At 41.2% G+C, this 18,621-nt stretch overlaps 1 protein-coding gene across 1 annotated transcript in view; it reads left to right on the forward strand.

Moving 5' to 3' along the window:
• Nucleotides 1-1,388: 1,388 nt before the first annotated feature.
• Nucleotides 1,389-18,621, forward strand: part of habp2 (hyaluronan binding protein 2) — an 88,316-nt gene continuing 71,083 nt past the window's right edge. The window contains exons 1-5 of the mRNA XM_055647460.1: nucleotides 1,389-2,256; nucleotides 3,169-3,187; nucleotides 11,746-11,844; nucleotides 13,563-13,631; nucleotides 15,427-15,534. Of these exons, the coding sequence (XP_055503435.1) occupies nucleotides 2,188-2,256; nucleotides 3,169-3,187; nucleotides 11,746-11,844; nucleotides 13,563-13,631; nucleotides 15,427-15,534 (364 nt within the window). The 5' untranslated portion in view covers nucleotides 1,389-2,187. The remainder of the gene's footprint in view (nucleotides 2,257-3,168; nucleotides 3,188-11,745; nucleotides 11,845-13,562; nucleotides 13,632-15,426; nucleotides 15,535-18,621) is intronic.

Genomic DNA, 18,621 nt, shown 5'->3' on the forward strand with positions numbered 1-18,621 from the left:
CAGAGTTCAAGAAGGCCAGTTGATTCATTAAATTTATAATTGGTTGAGTTTATAACTAGGTACAAATATGTAAATATTTAACCTCTTGCAAAGCTTTATTTGTGTAAATAATGAGTTGTTTATATGCTGTATTTCCTTTTTAAAGGTAAAATAATGAAGTGTCTATATGTATATATGTTTAGGACTGCCTTTAGGAACCGAAGGAACCATGTGGTATGACATTGGAATACTGTTGTACCAGCCACTGTTGTTTAGTTGAGAAGTATTGGCTTTAACATAGCGCTACCTCTGTACGATTCACGAAATTGTCTTGGATCTAAGTTCATGCTTATCTCAAATTAAACCACATCCCCATGGCAACAACTACTCTCCGACCATCATGGGATGCATCTATGCCTCAATTGTCAAAAGAACACCAACATCTCAGGCAAAAACCACAGAGAAAAATCATTTTGTTTAAAGTGTAATAGGATCTGGCAGCAATTAGGCATTTTCCTGATTTTGCAAAGTACATTTATACCAAAGAATAAAATTAATGGGCTGAATGGGTTTTTTAGACCTTTAGATTTTAAATCTTCGAATCAATGCTGAATGTAAGAAGAAATAGGTGCCTCAGTCTTGTTGTGATCTGAAGACAATTGTCCAAGTATTTCAGAATTCATCTGAGCAGCTCAGAGCCCATAATTATCCTAATATTCTTGCCAATTGTTTAATTCAGCAGAGGAGATTGTAATCAGTTCCATCAGTTGGCTCCCTAGCAAAGAATATCCCGATGCATCTGATTAACTTATCATTCTACACCATCCAATCACTCTTTCCTTTTAGCATTGAAGGAGGCGTTTTTGGCCCATCAAGTCTATGCTGACCGATACAGCACACCGTTTCCCCACTAACTTTCTTCATAGCCTATTCTCCCCAGATTCCCATCAACTTCGCACAGATTTTACCATCTCACATACCAACTACAGGCAATCAACCTACTAACCCAAAGAAAAAAGAAAAATCGTGAGAGGAACTTGGTGGGTCAAGCAGCATATATGAAGGGAATGGAGAGGTGACATTCCTGGTGGAGATCCTTTCTCAGACTGATGGAGTAGGGCGGAAGCAACTGGGAGCAGAGTGATGGGTGTGGGACAAAGACTGGTCAGCGATGAGTGGATATAAGTGGGGATTGGAATTGATTGTCCATTGGCTGGAGTAAGTGACTAGGTTAGAGACGAAAAGGGGACCAAGGGAGAGATGAGGAAGAGTGAAATGTAAAGCTGGTGGGGGGGATTTGGATAGGAAAGTAGAGGGTGAGGGAAAAGAGGAGAGATGACTCAGGGATGGGATATGAGTGTAAGGATGAGGAGAAAGGAGTAGGATAACTAGGATGGTGAAAGATGGTACGAGAATAGAGGGGTAGGAAAAAGAGGTGTGATGCGTATTTAGGATTATGTTTATTATCGTCACATGCACAGATGCAGGGAAAAGCATGCTATCCATTTGGGTCAGAAAATACTATACATAAATGCAATCAAGTCAAATTCAAGTACAATAGGTAGAGCAAAGAGGAAAAGTGCACAATGTAGTTCTCAGCATTTTGGCGCTACAGTTCCATAGACAAAGTCCAAAGTCCACAATCAGACAGTACCCTATCTTATGGAAGGACCGTTCAATAACACAGATGCTGCCTGACCAGCTGAGTTCCTCCAGCACTTTGTGTTTTGCTCAAGATTCCAGCATCTGCCGTTCCTTGTGTCCCGCGATCTATTTGGTATTATTCCTAAATATAAAGTGATTTGGGTGAAAACTTGGGGATGATGTTGACGTATGACTTTCACCCATGGTATTACATGTACTAAAAACATGCTGTGGGGGCTAAACCAGATAGATTGGCGGCTTTTTTCAATATCCCTCTCTACAATCAGACTGTCAATTGAACTGGGAGATCAGTTGAAAGGAGGTGCGGCTGACAAAACTGTTAAGTAGCCAATGCTTTCACAAATGCACCCATAATAATTTTGAGCTTTTTTCCTATTTTTCCCAAAGTCAAAGATTTTGCTTCGTAAATTATCTATGTTTAAAGACTGGTTAATAACTTCTAGTATGTTCATATGACCCTTGACTTCTGCGGATGTGTTGTAATATAAATAGCAGAAAGTCAAATGTCCAAAGTAAAGCACATCATTTTCAAATCTTAGAACAATGCCAAAAGGAATAGTTTGGTTAATGACTAGGTGCTTGTACATCTGGCTGGCTGCATCATCGCTTTCTGTAAGTAAGCACTTTTTACACACCTGTTCAAGTGTATAACTGCAATATTTTTGTTTAAGTTACGAATAGAAGCAAAATGCTCTTTGCAACCTGCCAGAAGTATGCATAGGTCCATGACCAAAATGATTGCACATAACTTTCCAGTTTTGATGTGATTGATGTTGAGAATGTTGTTGAATTTAGTTAGTCCATTCACTGCAAAATGTTTGATGAAGCACCAATTCATTACAGTGCCTCGATCTCTCTCGATGGGTTACTGCACAGTTTCTTAAGTCTTTCCCATGATGTCTCTGCTCAGTTAACTCTATGCTGGATTCATTAAGCCTCTCAGTTATGATATCATTTTCTTGCTTGGAATTCTTAGTAAATGACATCATGCTGTTTTTATTTTTCCTGCTACGAACTTACTCCCTTAATACCGTTTTTACTTGAAGTAATAAAAATATTATGGAGACCAACTTTACAAGAAGCAGCTGAGAAAAGATCATTGTAATTATTCAATATGTATTAAATAATGGCTGGGGTTTAAGTTCCCATTTCATTAAAACATAGATTTGTCTTAAAGGCCCACTGCCGACAGTGCAAATTTTGTGCAAACATTTCACTCAACTAACATACAAATATGACAATGCAAATGTTGACACAGTGATGTCATAATTTTATTGCATCAACAAGTCAATTATCTGTAAAGACATTTAAATGGTTAAAAGAGAAATATAACCTCTCCAGTTTGCACTGTAGGTAATAAAATGTAAGGTAGGGTGGAAAAATACTATTTAATATGACACAATTCTCATAGGAGTTCCAGAGACTTGTCGTATTCAAAAGCTTTCAAATACACATTCTAAAATTGCACTGCTCATTAAACTTACCTATGGTTTTATAAATAATCATATTTTTGTTTCTCCACAGAAAGCCTATAGTGATTATGGTAAGTGTATTTTAACCTATATATGTGTGTATATATATATATATATATATATATCAATGTTCAGCAGATAAAAATTGTGTTTAATAAAGAAACGGCCATTGACTGAGTAGATCACAACATTCTCCAAACATGACCTGCAATGGATAATGCTTGCGTTGAGATGAACAGTGAAAAAGTGGAATGCATGGGAATTTTCACTGTAATTTCTTTCAATTTTACTATAGAACTGCTCTCGACTTGAATCTCATAAAAGGGGTTCAGCTATCACATGGCAAAGTGTTTAATTGCTCATTAACAACAGGCAGAATGACACCACCATTCTCGGAACAGTTCCTTCACAATAGCTGAAGGCTTACATTCCTTTGGGCATTTCATGTAAATCGTGCAAGTTAGTAATACTTGACCCCTGATCCAACATTTCTGCATTTAATAGAATGAAGCTAATTCCAGCTTCAAGTATTTTCCCCATGAATATCAATCCTCTACTACTCTCTACTCCTTCATATCCCATCCCCCACACCCCAAGGATCATCTAACTTTTATTATAACAAGATTTCAGCTGAAATCATGGACAGTACAATTTATTTACTTAAAAATTCAAACTTGCCATCCATGTCCAGGTAATTGTCCTCACTTTACGTTTGAAAGAAAATGTTTTTATTTGAAAATGCCTGATTTTTTCAATATATGGCTCTGATTAGCCAACAGGAAGAACCCTGGCAGAGTCCATGACTAATGGTATAATTTGAATATCAGGGAACAATGCACCAATTCTTCTTCAATTCTGCTAGACCAGATGTTGTGAAGACCATATTTTAACAAATGGTGCTGATATTGCCAACCATAATGTTTCTCAGTTAATGCACAGTGCAAGTCAACACCTCACAAAAATTCTTGCAAAGTTTCAGCAAGACTGCTTCGATTCTTTGCTGCTTGGGCACTGAGTAGGTGTTGGCACATTTTCTTAATATTCTGCCATCTTTAGTTTAGATTATTATTGTCACATGTTCCGAGGTACAGTGAAAAGCTTTTTGTTGCATGTTATCCAGTGAACTGAAAGATTACAATTAAGCCATCCACAATATACAGATACAGGATATTCTTAGGCCCCCTTCGGTCGTGGCTGACCATGGGTGTCTCCAGGGTGCTATTCCCTATATGGAGGACGCCTGTGCTTGACTTTATTTAACGTGGGTAGACTGGTGCACAAAAGGCACCCCACGGTCCTTGACAGATCTGGGTCAGGATCCAGTGGCGTGGAGTCCAAGACGACTGGAGACCCTTTTCTGCTGCAGCCTTCATCCGCCTTCCCAGCCGTTGTGATGCTCCATTAAGGTCAACCATTGTCCTCCGCCTGATCCACCACTGAGGTCTTGGTTGGATTGCCTTTTTCAGAGACCTCCTCCTCGACCTTACCGCCATGGGTGGCCCTACCGGGAGCATAACTCCAGACGGCATCTCTCTCAGGATCTCAGGACCACACAAGCTTCTCCACCATGACAAGGTGACAATCCACGGAGAAGCGATACAGGATAAAGACTATAACATTTAGTGCAAGATAAATTCCGTTAAAGATAGTCTCCAAAGAATTCAATGGGAGGTCAGGACAGCACACAAGCTGGTGAGAGGATGATTCAATTGCCTGATAATATCTGAAGAAACTGTCCTGAATCTGGAGGTAAATTTGGTATTTCTGCAATACTATTTGATGATAGATTCCAGGATATGAACTCAACAATGGTGATTGATGTTCATGTTAGGACTCAGAAGGGAACTGATAGTATGTCCATTGTATTGCTACTCATGTCCGTATTGACAAGAGAAGGCACATTCCAAGTATCTGCAACAGAGATCCGTGTTCGATCCCGACCTTGGATGCTCTCTGTGTGGAGTTTGCACCTACCTCGTGACCACATGGGTTTCCTCCACATGCTCTGGTTTCTTAATATAACTAATAACATAAGCCATACGATTAGAATGTTTGCAGAAACAGAATGTTGTGGAAAACAGTGGGGATTCGATTACATTCAGATGGGAACAATGGACAGACTGTCAGATCTCTCCCATGAACAAGTGATAAACCCCTTCCACTGCTCCTGAAGAACCTGAAGCAGCATCAGAATAAGGTCCACTGGAAGTGCCAGCTGATCGTGCTTCAATCATGCCCCAACTGGAAATTCAAGGATGCCCCAAAGCAAGTGTGCATACTGACTACTTGCCCCACTAATCAATGCATCTTATTCTTCGACCTGTTCATGATCATGAGTCAGGAGCTACAACTACTACCGGCGGACACATCCGTTACTAGAATGGAAGCTGTGCTTATCTTTTGCAGCTTAAAGGCATCACCAGCAGCAGTCAACAGCTGTGAACTGAGAACCAGCTGCTATGTATTCTGAAAAAGTCCCTCAATATGTAGATAGAAACTGCAGTTGCAGGTTTATACCCGAGATAGACACAAAGTGCTGGGGTAACATATTACGCTTGAGCAGCTTACAACCCAGCGGAATGAACGTTGACTTCTCTAATTTCAAGTAACCCCTTCATTCCCTTTCTCCCCCACCCTAGTCGTCCCACTGGTTCACATCCTTGTATCCCTTCATTATCACCTCTTCCTCAGCCGATAATGGGGCTTCACCCATCCTTGGTCATCTGTCGCTGGCCCTGCTTTGTTCTGGCCTTTTCTTACCTCTAGTTCCCTCCCCTCTACTTTCAGTCTGAAGAAGGGCGGCACGGTGGCACAGCGGTAGAGTTGTTGCCTTAGAGCACTTGCAGCGCCAGAGACCCGGGTTTGATCATGACTACGGGTGTTCTCTGTACGGAGTTTATACGTTCTCCCCATGACTGCGTGTGTGTTTCCTGAGATCTTCAGTTTTCTCCCACACTCCAAAGACGTACAGGTTTGTAGGTTAATTGGCTCGGTGTATGTTTAAATTGTCCCTAGCGTCGAGGATAGTGTTAAGAGTCGGGGATCGCTGGTCAGCGTGGACCCAATGAGCCGAAGGGCCTGTTTCCACGCCATATCTCTAAACTAAACTAAAACTAAACTAAAGGGTCCTGACCTGAAACGTCACCCATCCTTTTTCTCCAGAGATGCTGCCTGTTACTCCAGCACTTTGTGGCTACAGTCCCCTTAGTGCTCCCTTTGAGATTGTGGTGTAAGTGCCATTCAGGTGGAGGCAAACCTCTTTACACTAGGGCAGGAGTGATGACAAGAGGACAAAATGCCTACAAGACAAATCCAATGCCAAAAATAATTCCTTCTAGCCGACAAGACACTCTTACTCAAGGGTATTGGCATGACGTCCAGAGCAGAATGCTGTTCTTTTTTTCTTTATTCTTTAATATGTAGCAGTCACCAGCATTAGAAATAATTCAGCATCCGTCTGAAGAAGAGTTTCGGCCCGAAACATTGCCTATTTCCTTTGTTCCTTCATTGCCTATTTCCTGAGTTTCTCCAGCACATTTGTCTACCTTAGAAATAATCAATATTCCTTTGCTGACTGAGAGAGTCTGATGGGTCAGTACTTAGCTGGACTGGATTTGTTCATGAGGTAGATTCCAGTCGTGTGACTGTACTGGAACAGTATAACTAGAGGACCAGCTAGTCTTGCAGAGAAAGTCCTGAGCTGAGATTTGACCATGTCCCATAGTCTTATCTGTAATCAGGAGCTCAGCAATTTCTTTAGAGTCATAGAGTTTTACAGTGTGGAAACAGGCTCTGCGACCTAACTTGCCCACACCGGCCAACATGTCCTAGCTACACTAGTCCCACCTGCCAGCATTTGGTCCATATCCCTCCAAAGCTGTCCTATCCATGTATTTTACATCGCATGAAAACAGGAACCAGCAGTGGTGGCGGGCAAATGGAATGTGCTGCCAAAGAAGGTAGCTGGGACAGGCACAATAACAACATTTATAGGACACTTGGACAGGTACATGGATAGGTAGGGTTTATACATGGGCCAAATATAGGTAAATGGGAGGAACTTGGATGGAGCATCTCGGTCAGGATGTTTTGGACTGAAGGGCCTGTTACCTTACTATATGACTCGATGACTCTATGACCTCAGGGAGAGGCTGAGATTGCCCACTTTCATGTGAGTTTCTTGCAGAGACCCATGGTCCCAAAAACCTGCCCTAGGTTCCAGCTGTTGATTGATTCAGATATTTACGTTTCTCCTGAGTTGACAAAACAAACCTAAGTGTCATAACCATTCTATGTACTGAGACTGGTAAAGCACAGATGGATATTCAATTGCAAACCCTGAAGTTTTTGATGTCCTCTACTAAAGACTGGAGACTAATCTTAAATCTCAAAGCATTTTTGAATATTTACTTTAGATTTGAATGCAAAATATGATGAACAAATAACATACTTCTAGCTTTGCTGGTTTGAACCAAGAGGCTTTTATGTAGTCTCTAGCCATTTGCCAGTTATCCTCATAAACCTGAATCTATCAGAGAAAATACCCCATTGAACATTCACACAGATGAACAATGGCATCCAGGCAAATCGTGCCAGATATGAGTACAACAAGGATGTCACAGTGGCACTGCGGAGGAGCTGCTGCATTACAATGCCAGAGACCAGGGTTTGATTCTGACTACAGGTGCTGTCTGTATGGAGTTTGTACATTTCTCTCTGTGACCGTGTGTGTTTGTGCTCCAGTTTTCTCACACACTCGAAAGGCGTACAAGGTTTAGGTTAATTGGCTTCTATTTAAAAAATTGTAAATTGTCTGTGGTGTGGAGGATAGTACGGGGTGACTGCTGGTCAGTGTGGACTCGGTGGCCCGAAATGCCTGTTCCTGCGCTGTATATCTAAAGTCTAAGGTAAAATAGGGTTAGTACAGAATATAGTGTTACAGCCACACACAAAATACAGGCAAAAAAATGTGCAAGGTCGGCGATGAGGTAGATCGTAAGATCGGGAATTCATCCTTAGCATATGAGAGTCCTTTCGGGAGTCTGATACAGCAGCGAAGAGGCTTTTGAATCTGGTAGTTCAGTGGGAGCATGGATTGTTTTGTTTATTTTAACTATATTAATACTTTTACTTAATTTACATGCCAAAAGTGGGGTTTTAAGTGAATTTATTATTTTTTATTTGTTTCATCTACTGAAATGATTTTTAACAGTTTCTCTATTTAATATATTTAATTATATCAGTGGGAAAGCTTACTGTTGCACGGGCTGTCAGGGTAAAGGGCCTGTCCCACCTTCACGACCTAATTCACGACATCTGCCGAGTTTGGCCTTGACTCATACTCGCAGCATGGTCGTCACAAGGTCGTAGAAGGTCGTAGATAGGTCGTAGGAAGGTCGTAGCAGGTCGTGATGCTAGTCCTAGGTACCCGTGGCATCAAGTAGGTCCGGGCGTTTTTTCAACATGATGAAAAATGTCCACAAGTAAAAAAGGTTGTGAATTAGGTTGTGAAAGTGGGACAGGCTCTTAATGCTGCACACAGCCTACTCTGCCTTGTGGAAGGGCTGGGGCAGCAATGCCAGCAGGACATTGTGGGACATGTAGTTGTTAAATGTAAGGGTGATTCGAGGCATCGTGTGAGAGGTGAAGGCAAGGTATAAGGCGGGTTTTTTATGCATAATCCAGCCTGGTGAAGCATTTTATTTTAGTTTAGTTTAGCTTAGTTTAGTTTAGTTTAGTTTAGTTTAGTTTAGTTTAGTTTAGTTTAGTTTAGTTTAGTTTAGTTTAGTTTAGTTTAGAGAGGCGCAGCTCGAAACCAGGCCCTACAGCCTACCAAGTCTGCGCCGACCAGTGATTCCCATACACTAGCACTATCCTAAACACTAGGGACAATTTTACAATCTTACCAAAGCCAAATTAACCTACAAACTTGCACGTCTTTGGAGTGTGGGAGGAAACCAGAGCACCCGGAGAAAACCCATGCAGTCACGGGGAAAATGTACAAAGTCCATACAGAGAGCACCCATAGTCGGGATCGAACCTGGGTCTCTAGCATTGTAAGGCAGCAACTATACCGCTGCGCCACCGTTCCCTCCCAATGTTATGTATCCATGTATCGGGATGCAACACTTAATCTTAAAAATAAAGAATTGCAGCAAAGTAATGAATACCTGTCCAAACCTCTAGTCTGTGCTGAATTTAACTGGGCACAACTGGGTAAACAAAAAAGATTAGTTCAACTCCTGAACATAATCCAGTAGCCTTTCATGGAAAGTATGTATATGTGAATACAAAATAACATCAGGGTTAGGCACAGCTGTACCTCACACAGTGTCACAGCTCCTTTACCCAATGTATCAGATGACTTCTGGCACTTGTGGAATTGTAAACCCAGCATGACTCACTTTCTCCAGAATATCAGGGCAAAAAATTGAAAGTAAAGAAACAGAATGTTAAATAGAACATAGAACAGCACATCACAGGAACAGGCCCTTTGACCCACAACATCTGTGCCGAACCTAATGCCAAGATAAACTAATCTCATCTACCTGCTCATGATCTACCTACCTAAAAACCTCTTAAATGCCAGATACTATGGTATCTGCCTCCACTGCCACCCCTGCCAGTGCATTCCAGGCACCCACCACCTGTTGTGTAAACAACCTTGCCCCACACATCTATATATTACTAAAACTCTCATCTTGTTTGTTTGTTTGTTTGTATGCGTGCGCATGAGATCCCAAAACCCTGCCAATACGGCACACGATAGGGCTACAATTTTTGGCCCACCTTACTCACCATTGTCCTGTGATGTAAATGAAACAAGTTTTGTTCAGTTTGATGGTATATTTTACGTTATTGACATTTTAAACTTTTCAAAAATCGTTTTTCAAACCACTTTTCCACTTGCCCTGTCCGTCAGCCGTGTTCGATGTCACAATGATGTCACAATGGGATCCCGAATCTTATTTACATAAAAAGTCGGGATTTAAAAAAAAAACTCAGTTTTAATCAAATTCTTCCGTTTTCATTAACAGCTAACATTGTGTTTAGGTTATTTTAAAGAAAAAACTCAATTTTCATTGAGAATTTAATTTTAAAAAAATGATTTTCATTGTGGGGGGATTAGAGAGGGGAGAGGTTTCATTGAAAAAAATACATTGTAATTTCATTGTGGAGGGGTGGAATAGGGGGAAGGTGGGGAATGGGGGAGCAGGGAGATAGAGGGAGAGGAGGGGGGGTAGGGAGGGGAGAGGGAGGGGAATGGGGGGAGGGGAGATAGAGGGAGAGGAGGGAGGGAGGGGGAGGGTGGGGGGAAAGTGGGGGGGAGGGAGAGAGGGAGAGGTGGGGGATAAAGGGAGAGGAGAGGGAGAGTGGGGGAGGTAGGAAGTGAGGGAGGTAGGTAGGTAGGGAGCAGGGAGATAGAAGGAGAGGAGGGTTGTAGGGAGGGAAGAGGGGTTATGGAGGGAGGGAGGGAGTGACTGAGGGAAGGAGAAAGAGAGGGAGGGAGAGGTAAGGGAGGGAGTGGTGGAAGGGAGGAGAAGAGGGGAAAGAAGAGGGAGGGTGAAAAGGAGGGGGAGGGAGTGCTGGGGAATGAGGGGGAATGGAGGAAGATAGGGGTAGGAAGAGGGATGGCGAGGCTAGATTGGGGGAGGGTTGCCGTGACTCACGTCACAACGGGGATCTCTGGTGTCACAACGGGAACCCCTCAGCCGTGCCTGTGCAGTTGTGGGCTATGGGTCAGTGGTGGAATATTGCCTTGAGGATGGGCCCAACGGGTCCGCACCTGGTCTAGTATCCTTTAAACTTTGCCTCCCTCACTTAAAGCTATCCTCTTTAGTCTGACATTTCCACCCTGTGGAAAGGATTATGACCCTATCATGGCCTCTCATAATTTTATTTATATAATTACATTTTATATACTTCTTTCAAGTCTCCCCCCAATTTCCAGCATTCCAGAGAAAACAATTAAGTCTGCCCAACCGCTCCTTTGAGCTAATACTCACTAATCCAGACATCATCCCTTCTGCACCCTCTTCAAAGCCACCATATCCTTCCTGTAAAGGGGGCCAAAACTGCATGCAATACTCAAAATTCGCTTAACGAAAGTCCTACAAAGCTGCATCATGGCATCCTGACTTACACTCAATGCTCTAGGCCAATAAAGGCAAGCATACCATATGCCTTCTTTACCACTCTACCTATTTATGTTGCCACTTCCAAGGAGTTATGAACTTGGACCTCAAGGCTCCTAAGGGTTAATTGAACCAGCATTTCATAAATGCCTTTCATATGGTGTAGAGCTTCAACGCTGAATTAGGTGCTGTGGAATTGTGAATGCCTTCATAAACGAAATACATTTATTATTTTCCCAACAGAGTACAAAAAAAAATCTTCTGTTTGGATTTCTAAAGTTAAGATGTCTTTGTGAAATAAAGTAAACATGTGAGCTAGCTTATACTATTTGCCTAAAATACCAAGGTCATGAAAAATGAATCAATTTTTGTAATCCCTTAAGTGCATGTCCAAAAACACTAATCTTCTAATTTATGCAAACAACCATTTCAGTAGACGGTAAATAACTCTCAACACATATTTTTGAGAATCATTGATAAAATCTTCTTCTTAGGCCGTCCCTCGCGGTCAAGGTTGGCTCGCTTCCACTCAACTTCTGTGGGTTCTGAAGTGTCTGAAGAGTCCTTTGTGGGATCCGCAGACTCAGCCACAGGTGGGGCAGGTGGTGCTTGGTGGAGCGGGAGGGTGGGTTGGTTGGAATGTTGCGCGCTCCTCGCATCGTTTGTTCACAGCCTCCGCGTATTCCTCAAAATAGACTGAAGATAGCCGGTGACTTTCCAGCTGCTCTTTCTTTCATTTGAGATGATTCCTGAGGCTCAGAAAGTCAAAGAGTAATCGAGCACGGAAACGTGTCCTTTGCCCAACTCGTCCATGCTGAGCAAGGTGCCCAACTAAGCCAGCCCCATTGGTCCATATCCCTCTAAACCTTCCTATCATGTACCAGTCCAGGTGTCTTTCAGACGTTGTTATTGTACCTGCCTCATCTACCTCCTCTCGCAGCTTATTCCATATATACACCACCCTCTCTGAGAGAAAATATTTCCCCTCAGGTTCCTATTAAATCTTTCCCCTCTCAAACTGGTTTTCTGGTTGATTCCCTATCTCTGGGTAAAGGATTATGTGCATTCACCCTATCAATTCCCCTGATGATCCTATACACATCTATAAGATCACCCCTCAGTCTCCTGTGCTCCAAGGAATAAAGTCCTTGCTTTTCCAACCTCTCCCTATAGTTCAGGCCCTTGAGTCATGTTAACATCCTTGGGAAATCTTCTCTGCACTCTTAAAGTGATCCATGTTCTTCAGGATCTTATCAAGATTGTCAGGAAGGGCAATACCAAGCTGTTGGCACAGATAGGTAGAGGATGTTTTATCTTGTAATGTTTAATGGGAAGCCATCCCCCTTATTTGTTACAGTGAAGGTATTAATGACGACTTGGAATTCAGCAGCCAAATGTACAGCTGTGCAAGTGTAATTGGTTTTGGAGAGGAGACATTGAAGCTTGAATAGCTTCTCCATTGACGCCCTCTGGTAGGAAGCATGTTGGAGGTGAGGGAATGTACTGCACTGAGGAAGATTGAAAAACAAATTGGTTGTGATGACGCAGTCCTTCTTTGACCTCAGTCTGAGCTGGGGTGAATCTGTGTAGATACATTGGTCAGGATTAAGGTTTACATATGATCAGAAAATAGATATGAACAGTAACCTATTCTGAGCCAAATTTGAAACGATTATTTCATAATCTTTCCTGGATGATGGAGTTGAAAGCTTTTGTGGTCAATGAAGGCCATGTATGGTTTAATGCCACATCTTGCACTTTTCTGGAGACCCTTCTGTAATTACTACAATGTGACATATCGCTGTTTTGATGATGGTTATATTAATGGTGTATCTCAGGTCCGTGAGCATGTTTTCTTCTACCCATTTAAGGGTCTTGGGATTATAACGGTCCCTAGAGAATTTGTTCATCGTGTTTTAGTCCATCAGCACAATCTTCATCTCCTCAAGAGCTTTTGTTGTTTGTAGTTGGTAGATTTCTTTTACAACCTTCTGCTGAACTGGGATTGCACTAAAATAATGGCTGATGGCATGCTGGGATGGAATTAAGGGTGGTTGAATCAAAAACATAATCTTGTTTGGAGAGACCTTTGAAATTCTCCTTCCTGTTGCTGCCTTGCTGCCTTTGATGAGTTCTCATCCAATCTTTGTTCTCAAGAGGGTGGGTTTGGATGTTTATGTGATAAAGTATTTATGTGGACAAAGTTATAAATGCTCTGTTTGGAAAAGTGAGAGGTAAAGGTAAAACGAGTTTTCTATATTTGAACCTAATTATATAGTAATATTAATTATTTAATGTTGCTTAATCATAGGGGACGATCATACAGGAACAGATGATGACGGTTATCCCAGTTGGATGGAATATCCCCATAATAATAATGGTTGGTGGACATTTTTCTCAACTTAATACATTGTTTTGCAGTTAAGATCTGTGTGATTTAGAACGTGTATATTGTTTATTTGTTTATTTTGCATAGCACAACATATATTACACAGTTAGCAAATGTTATAGGCTTGTATAGAAAAAGTAATAGTGTTGCTACATACTCGTGCCCAAGAAGATTAGCTTCATTGGGGCCTATGAGGGCCTAATATTTCATATTATTTGTGAGAAAATATTTATAGTTTACTATGAAAAAAAAATCATTTCAAATTGAAGCAAGACTCTTAAGTGGCCATCAAGGTGAGTGAATGCCAATTGTGGTCATCAGCTTTAAACCAGTACAATTGATAAATCCCCTCGCATGCTGCTTATCATTTCACCAAGTACCAATGCAATCATGAACAGTGGCACTGGGACATAAATTATCTGCTTTTACACTTATATTGGTCTAGGTTACTGGAATTGGGAATGCTATTTTGGAGCATTTCATTGCATTAGACCGCTAACAGACATATTCCTCACTTGATGCTAATGAGGGAAATAGTAACAGTACACATGATGATATCGTGATCAGTTTATACAATGGGCAAAGCAATAGCAAATGAAATTGAAAGCTAATAAATCAAGGTGATATACTTTGCGAGGACTAATAAAGGTAGGACATACACAATGAATGTTTGCGCCATAGGGATTATTGAGGAACAGAGGGACCTCAGTCTACAAGTCCAAGGATCCCTGCAGGTAGCAGCACAGATAGAAAAGGTGATGAATGACAAGTATGGATACTTCCCTTCTTTAGCCAGGGCAGAGAACGAAAGAGCAGGGAGATTATGATAGCACGTCATAAAACATTACTTAGGCTATAGCTGCATATTGGGCACAGTTGTTGTTACCATATTAGATAAGATTGCAGCGGATTGGCTATAGGTAAGGCATCCAGGTGTTACTTAGGATGAAGCATTTCACGCCACAGGAAAGACTGGTTAAGCTAGATTTGTTGCCCTTGGTGTAGAAGACCAAATGGGAATTTGATAGAGGAATACACAATTATAAGGGTTGTAAATAAGGTGGATAGCTAGAACATTTTCTCCATAGCAAAGATATCTAAAACTGGAGGGCATAGGTTTCAGGCAAAGGCTAAAAGGTTTAGAGGGGATTTGAGGAATATTTTTTTCCATCTGAATCTAGAATGCACTGACTGAGTGGTAGAGGCAGAACTTCTGTGTTTATTTCAGTATTTAAGTATTGAGATTAGCACTTGAATCGCCAACATGTAGAAGGCTGCAAATGAAGAGCTTGTAAACAGGATTAATACAGACATGTACCTGAAGTACAGCAGGAACATGGTGGGCTGAAGGGCCTGTTTCTGTGTTGTTTGATTCTACGACCAAACAATGCCAAGAGTATGTCATGCCCTATAGATTATTCTGCAAGTCATAATTAAGAAAGATGTGCTGGACTGATTGGAAGCGTGAAGAATGAAGTAATAATTTGAGAAGAATGGAAACGTTGATATATTAAGCCTATCCGCATAAGAACTTTATTGCAAAATAAAACATTTATTGCATTTTCGGTTTTTATATCAGATTTTGTGCTGAGGTTGAACAGGTCTTTGCAGGGAGAAACACCATTAAGGCTTCAGTTTTCCCTGTATTGTTTTTCTCCAAAAGTGCTGAGCGTTTCCAACAATTTGTGCATTTTGTACTCTCCGCCTAAGCTTCTTGGTTGACATTAAAATCAAACCACATCCAAGTGGCGTGATGATTTATTAATGAAAGGACTATTTTTTCCAGATCCTTGCCTTTCAAACCCTTGCCAGAACCAGGGAACCTGTGAAACAACTGTTTCAGGTTTCACCTGCCGATGTCCTCGCCCATTCATCGGAAGAAGATGCCAGAATGGTAACATGCTTCAGCTTAGAATAATATCATTGTCCTCTAAAATCATATTTCTCAAGCTTTCATTAGCTAATGAATACTATTTTAGTTGTGCTTGCTTTCTCTGTGGGCCACTAGAAACATAGTTGGGATAAGGAACGCAGCAACTGGCAGGAGTAACCCTGTATGCCTTAAAGCTATGCTTTGCTGCACTGGTGCTTCAGTGCTCTTTGTATTCCACTGCCCATTGAAAGATGATCATAATCATAAACATAACAACCATAAAATAGTTCTGCTTTTAATATAACTTTTAATGCATTTCAAAATAGATGACGTCAGTTGTCAGAATGATTTGATGCAATGAATTTTAATATTCTGATCCACACGGCCCCACCTAAACTAAAATTTATGCTTTGTAAAAATTGTGGTTTCTGCAACATTACGTATCTTCTGCAGTTTGCTTTTGCCTGGAACATCAGGACTCAGTGCTGCTCTGCTCACATTGACTTTTCCTCTTGTACAAACTGTGTATCTCTGCTCTGGATGTCTGATCTGGAAAGGAGAAGGTCAGTGGAGCGAGAATGAGTATGGGAGCACATGGGTGCAAGCCACGGGTCAGCAACTGGTGGAGAATGGGGAAAATGATGCACGCGGTGGATGGCCAGCTGGTCTCTTTGAGTTTTCTTTGGAGCACCAGAGGTTGAGGGGAAACCTGATAGACGTATTTAAAATTATAAACGGCACAGATAAGATAGTCAGAACCTTTTTCCCAGGGTGGAAATATCAAAGACTGGTGGGAATAGCTTTAAAATGAGAGGAGAAAAGTTATTTACACAGAGATTAGTGGTGCCTGGAATGTACTGCCAGGGAAGGTGATGGAAGCAGGTATGATAGTGGCATTTAGGGTTTTTTAGATAGGCACATTGACATGCAGGGAATTGAGGGATATGGATCACCTGATGGCAGCGGAGATTAAGGGTGTCAAGGGTTATGGGGAGAAGGCAGGAGAATGGGATTTAGAGGGAATTATCAATGCATATGGCGGATTAGATGATGGGCGGGATGGCTTAATTCTGCTCCTATGACTTATGACTAAGACAAACAACAATGGTTATCTCTGCATACAACACTTACACTAACTTTCAATTTGAAAAACATCCCTCCACCACTAACCTCTGCCCTCTATCTCCCAGACAGTTTTGGATCCAGTTTGACAATACACCTCAGACCTCATTTAATTTAACATTCTCAACCAGCCTACCATGTGGGATCTAGCTGAAGTCTTACTAAACCCCATGTATACCACTTGTACCACCGTCCTCATCAATTTTCTTAGTGATCTCCTCAAAAAAAGTCAGTCAGATTTCTGAGACAGGATTTTGTCTGCACAAAACCAAAGTGGCTCCGCTAATCGGTCCCTGCCTTTCCAAATAAGTGCAAATCCTGTCCCTTGACAACTTCCTCCACTAATTTCATTACACTTGACTTTGCACCAGAGTGGTGATTCCTGGCTTATTCCTACTGCCCATTTTTGAATAAGGGGAAAACCTATTCTGAGCAAAGTGTGGTGAGTAATTGCTGATGCTTGTGAGAGTGTTTCTGCTGCAGACAGGGCTCACAATGTAAGATGTGTAGGTAAGGGAACCATTTACGACATGGAGAAGTTACTCAGCTGCTTAATGTGAGATAATAAGGAAGATGAATTAATGAAAAAATATGAATTAATACATGACCTCTGATTACCTCTGGGCTTTTCAAAGTGTAATCTGACTAATGAACTACCACTTGGAAAGTGCTCTTGAGTGTCATTTTATGTTTTACTTGCTCTCCTGTTACTACCTCCTAATGATGACAAGAGATTCTTTGCTGGTAGCTCACTATCAGTATATAAATAAATTTGAATTTGATTAACAGGGCATCATCCATTCTTTATGATGCAAAAAATCCCATAATCATAACATAATCCTAGCAGCAAATCCTATCTGAATTGCAGAAGAGGCAGGAATGAAGCATTATGTCAGTTTACATCTGCCAAGCAATAATCAGGGGTGGGGAGTTGAAGAGAGTGCCCTTATCATTGCTCTGCTAGAACTGATGCAGTAAAGCAAAGATGTCCACTCAGAAAATTATGTTTCCTCAGTTCCTAAAGGTACTGGAAACAAATCTGTTGAGCCAGAGGTTGGTGAATCTGTGGAATTCATTGCCACTGACGGCTGTGGAGACCAAGTCATTGGGTATTTATAAAACGGAAATTGACAGGTTCTTGATTAGTAAGAGTGTCAAAGATTATGGGGAAAAGGCAGGAGAATGGGGTTGAGAGGGAAAGATAGATTGGCCATAATTGAATGGCGGAGTAGACTCGATGGATCGAATGGCCTAACTTTGCTCCTATGACTTGTGAATTTATGAAAACTAGAACCTCCAAAATTAACATAAAAGGGTCTGTAAATTCAGCGGATCAATCAACACCTGTGGAGAAGGCAGAGTTAAACTTCACAATGATGTACTTAAGAAGTTATTTAACCTGGTTCTGTTGGCTTAAGCATTACCTCTGTTACTTTCCCCCATCAATGCTGTCTTGCCTGTCATGTATCTTCAGCAGTTTTCACTATAGTTCAGTGTTCTAGCCTTAGGACTGGGCCTTCCTACGACCATTTTTTCTTCTTTTCCTCGCATGGTGGATTTCTTAATAGTGGGGAGAAACTTGCCCTTATTTCCACTCCTCCATCCCATATTATCTCCCTCGAATCTTCTGAAGCAGGTTAACAAAAGAATCACACAAGATGGTTCAATAAATAGAACCACGATAGAAAGGTAATGCAACAGTCACCATGGTAACTATGGATAGTAATCTATCAATGAGAAATTTGATCTTGAAGAAAGGGAGAACTCTCATATATCAAATATTTAATTAATTTACAGCAGGGATATCCAACCTTTTTCGTCCCGTTTAGCACTGGCAACTTTAATAGCACATAACAATGTTATTTCACTTATTTATGAACAACTAATGATGAACAGTTATCGGTATACCAGAACCAAATGAGAAAAAATATGTACAAATCTAGAACCCTTGATTTAGTGATAGAGAGCCTTACACCGTCGAAACAG

This window comes from Leucoraja erinacea, chromosome 15 (genome assembly GCF_028641065.1).
Source record: "Leucoraja erinacea ecotype New England chromosome 15, Leri_hhj_1, whole genome shotgun sequence".
NCBI classification, from domain to species: domain Eukaryota; kingdom Metazoa; phylum Chordata; class Chondrichthyes; order Rajiformes; family Rajidae; genus Leucoraja; species Leucoraja erinaceus.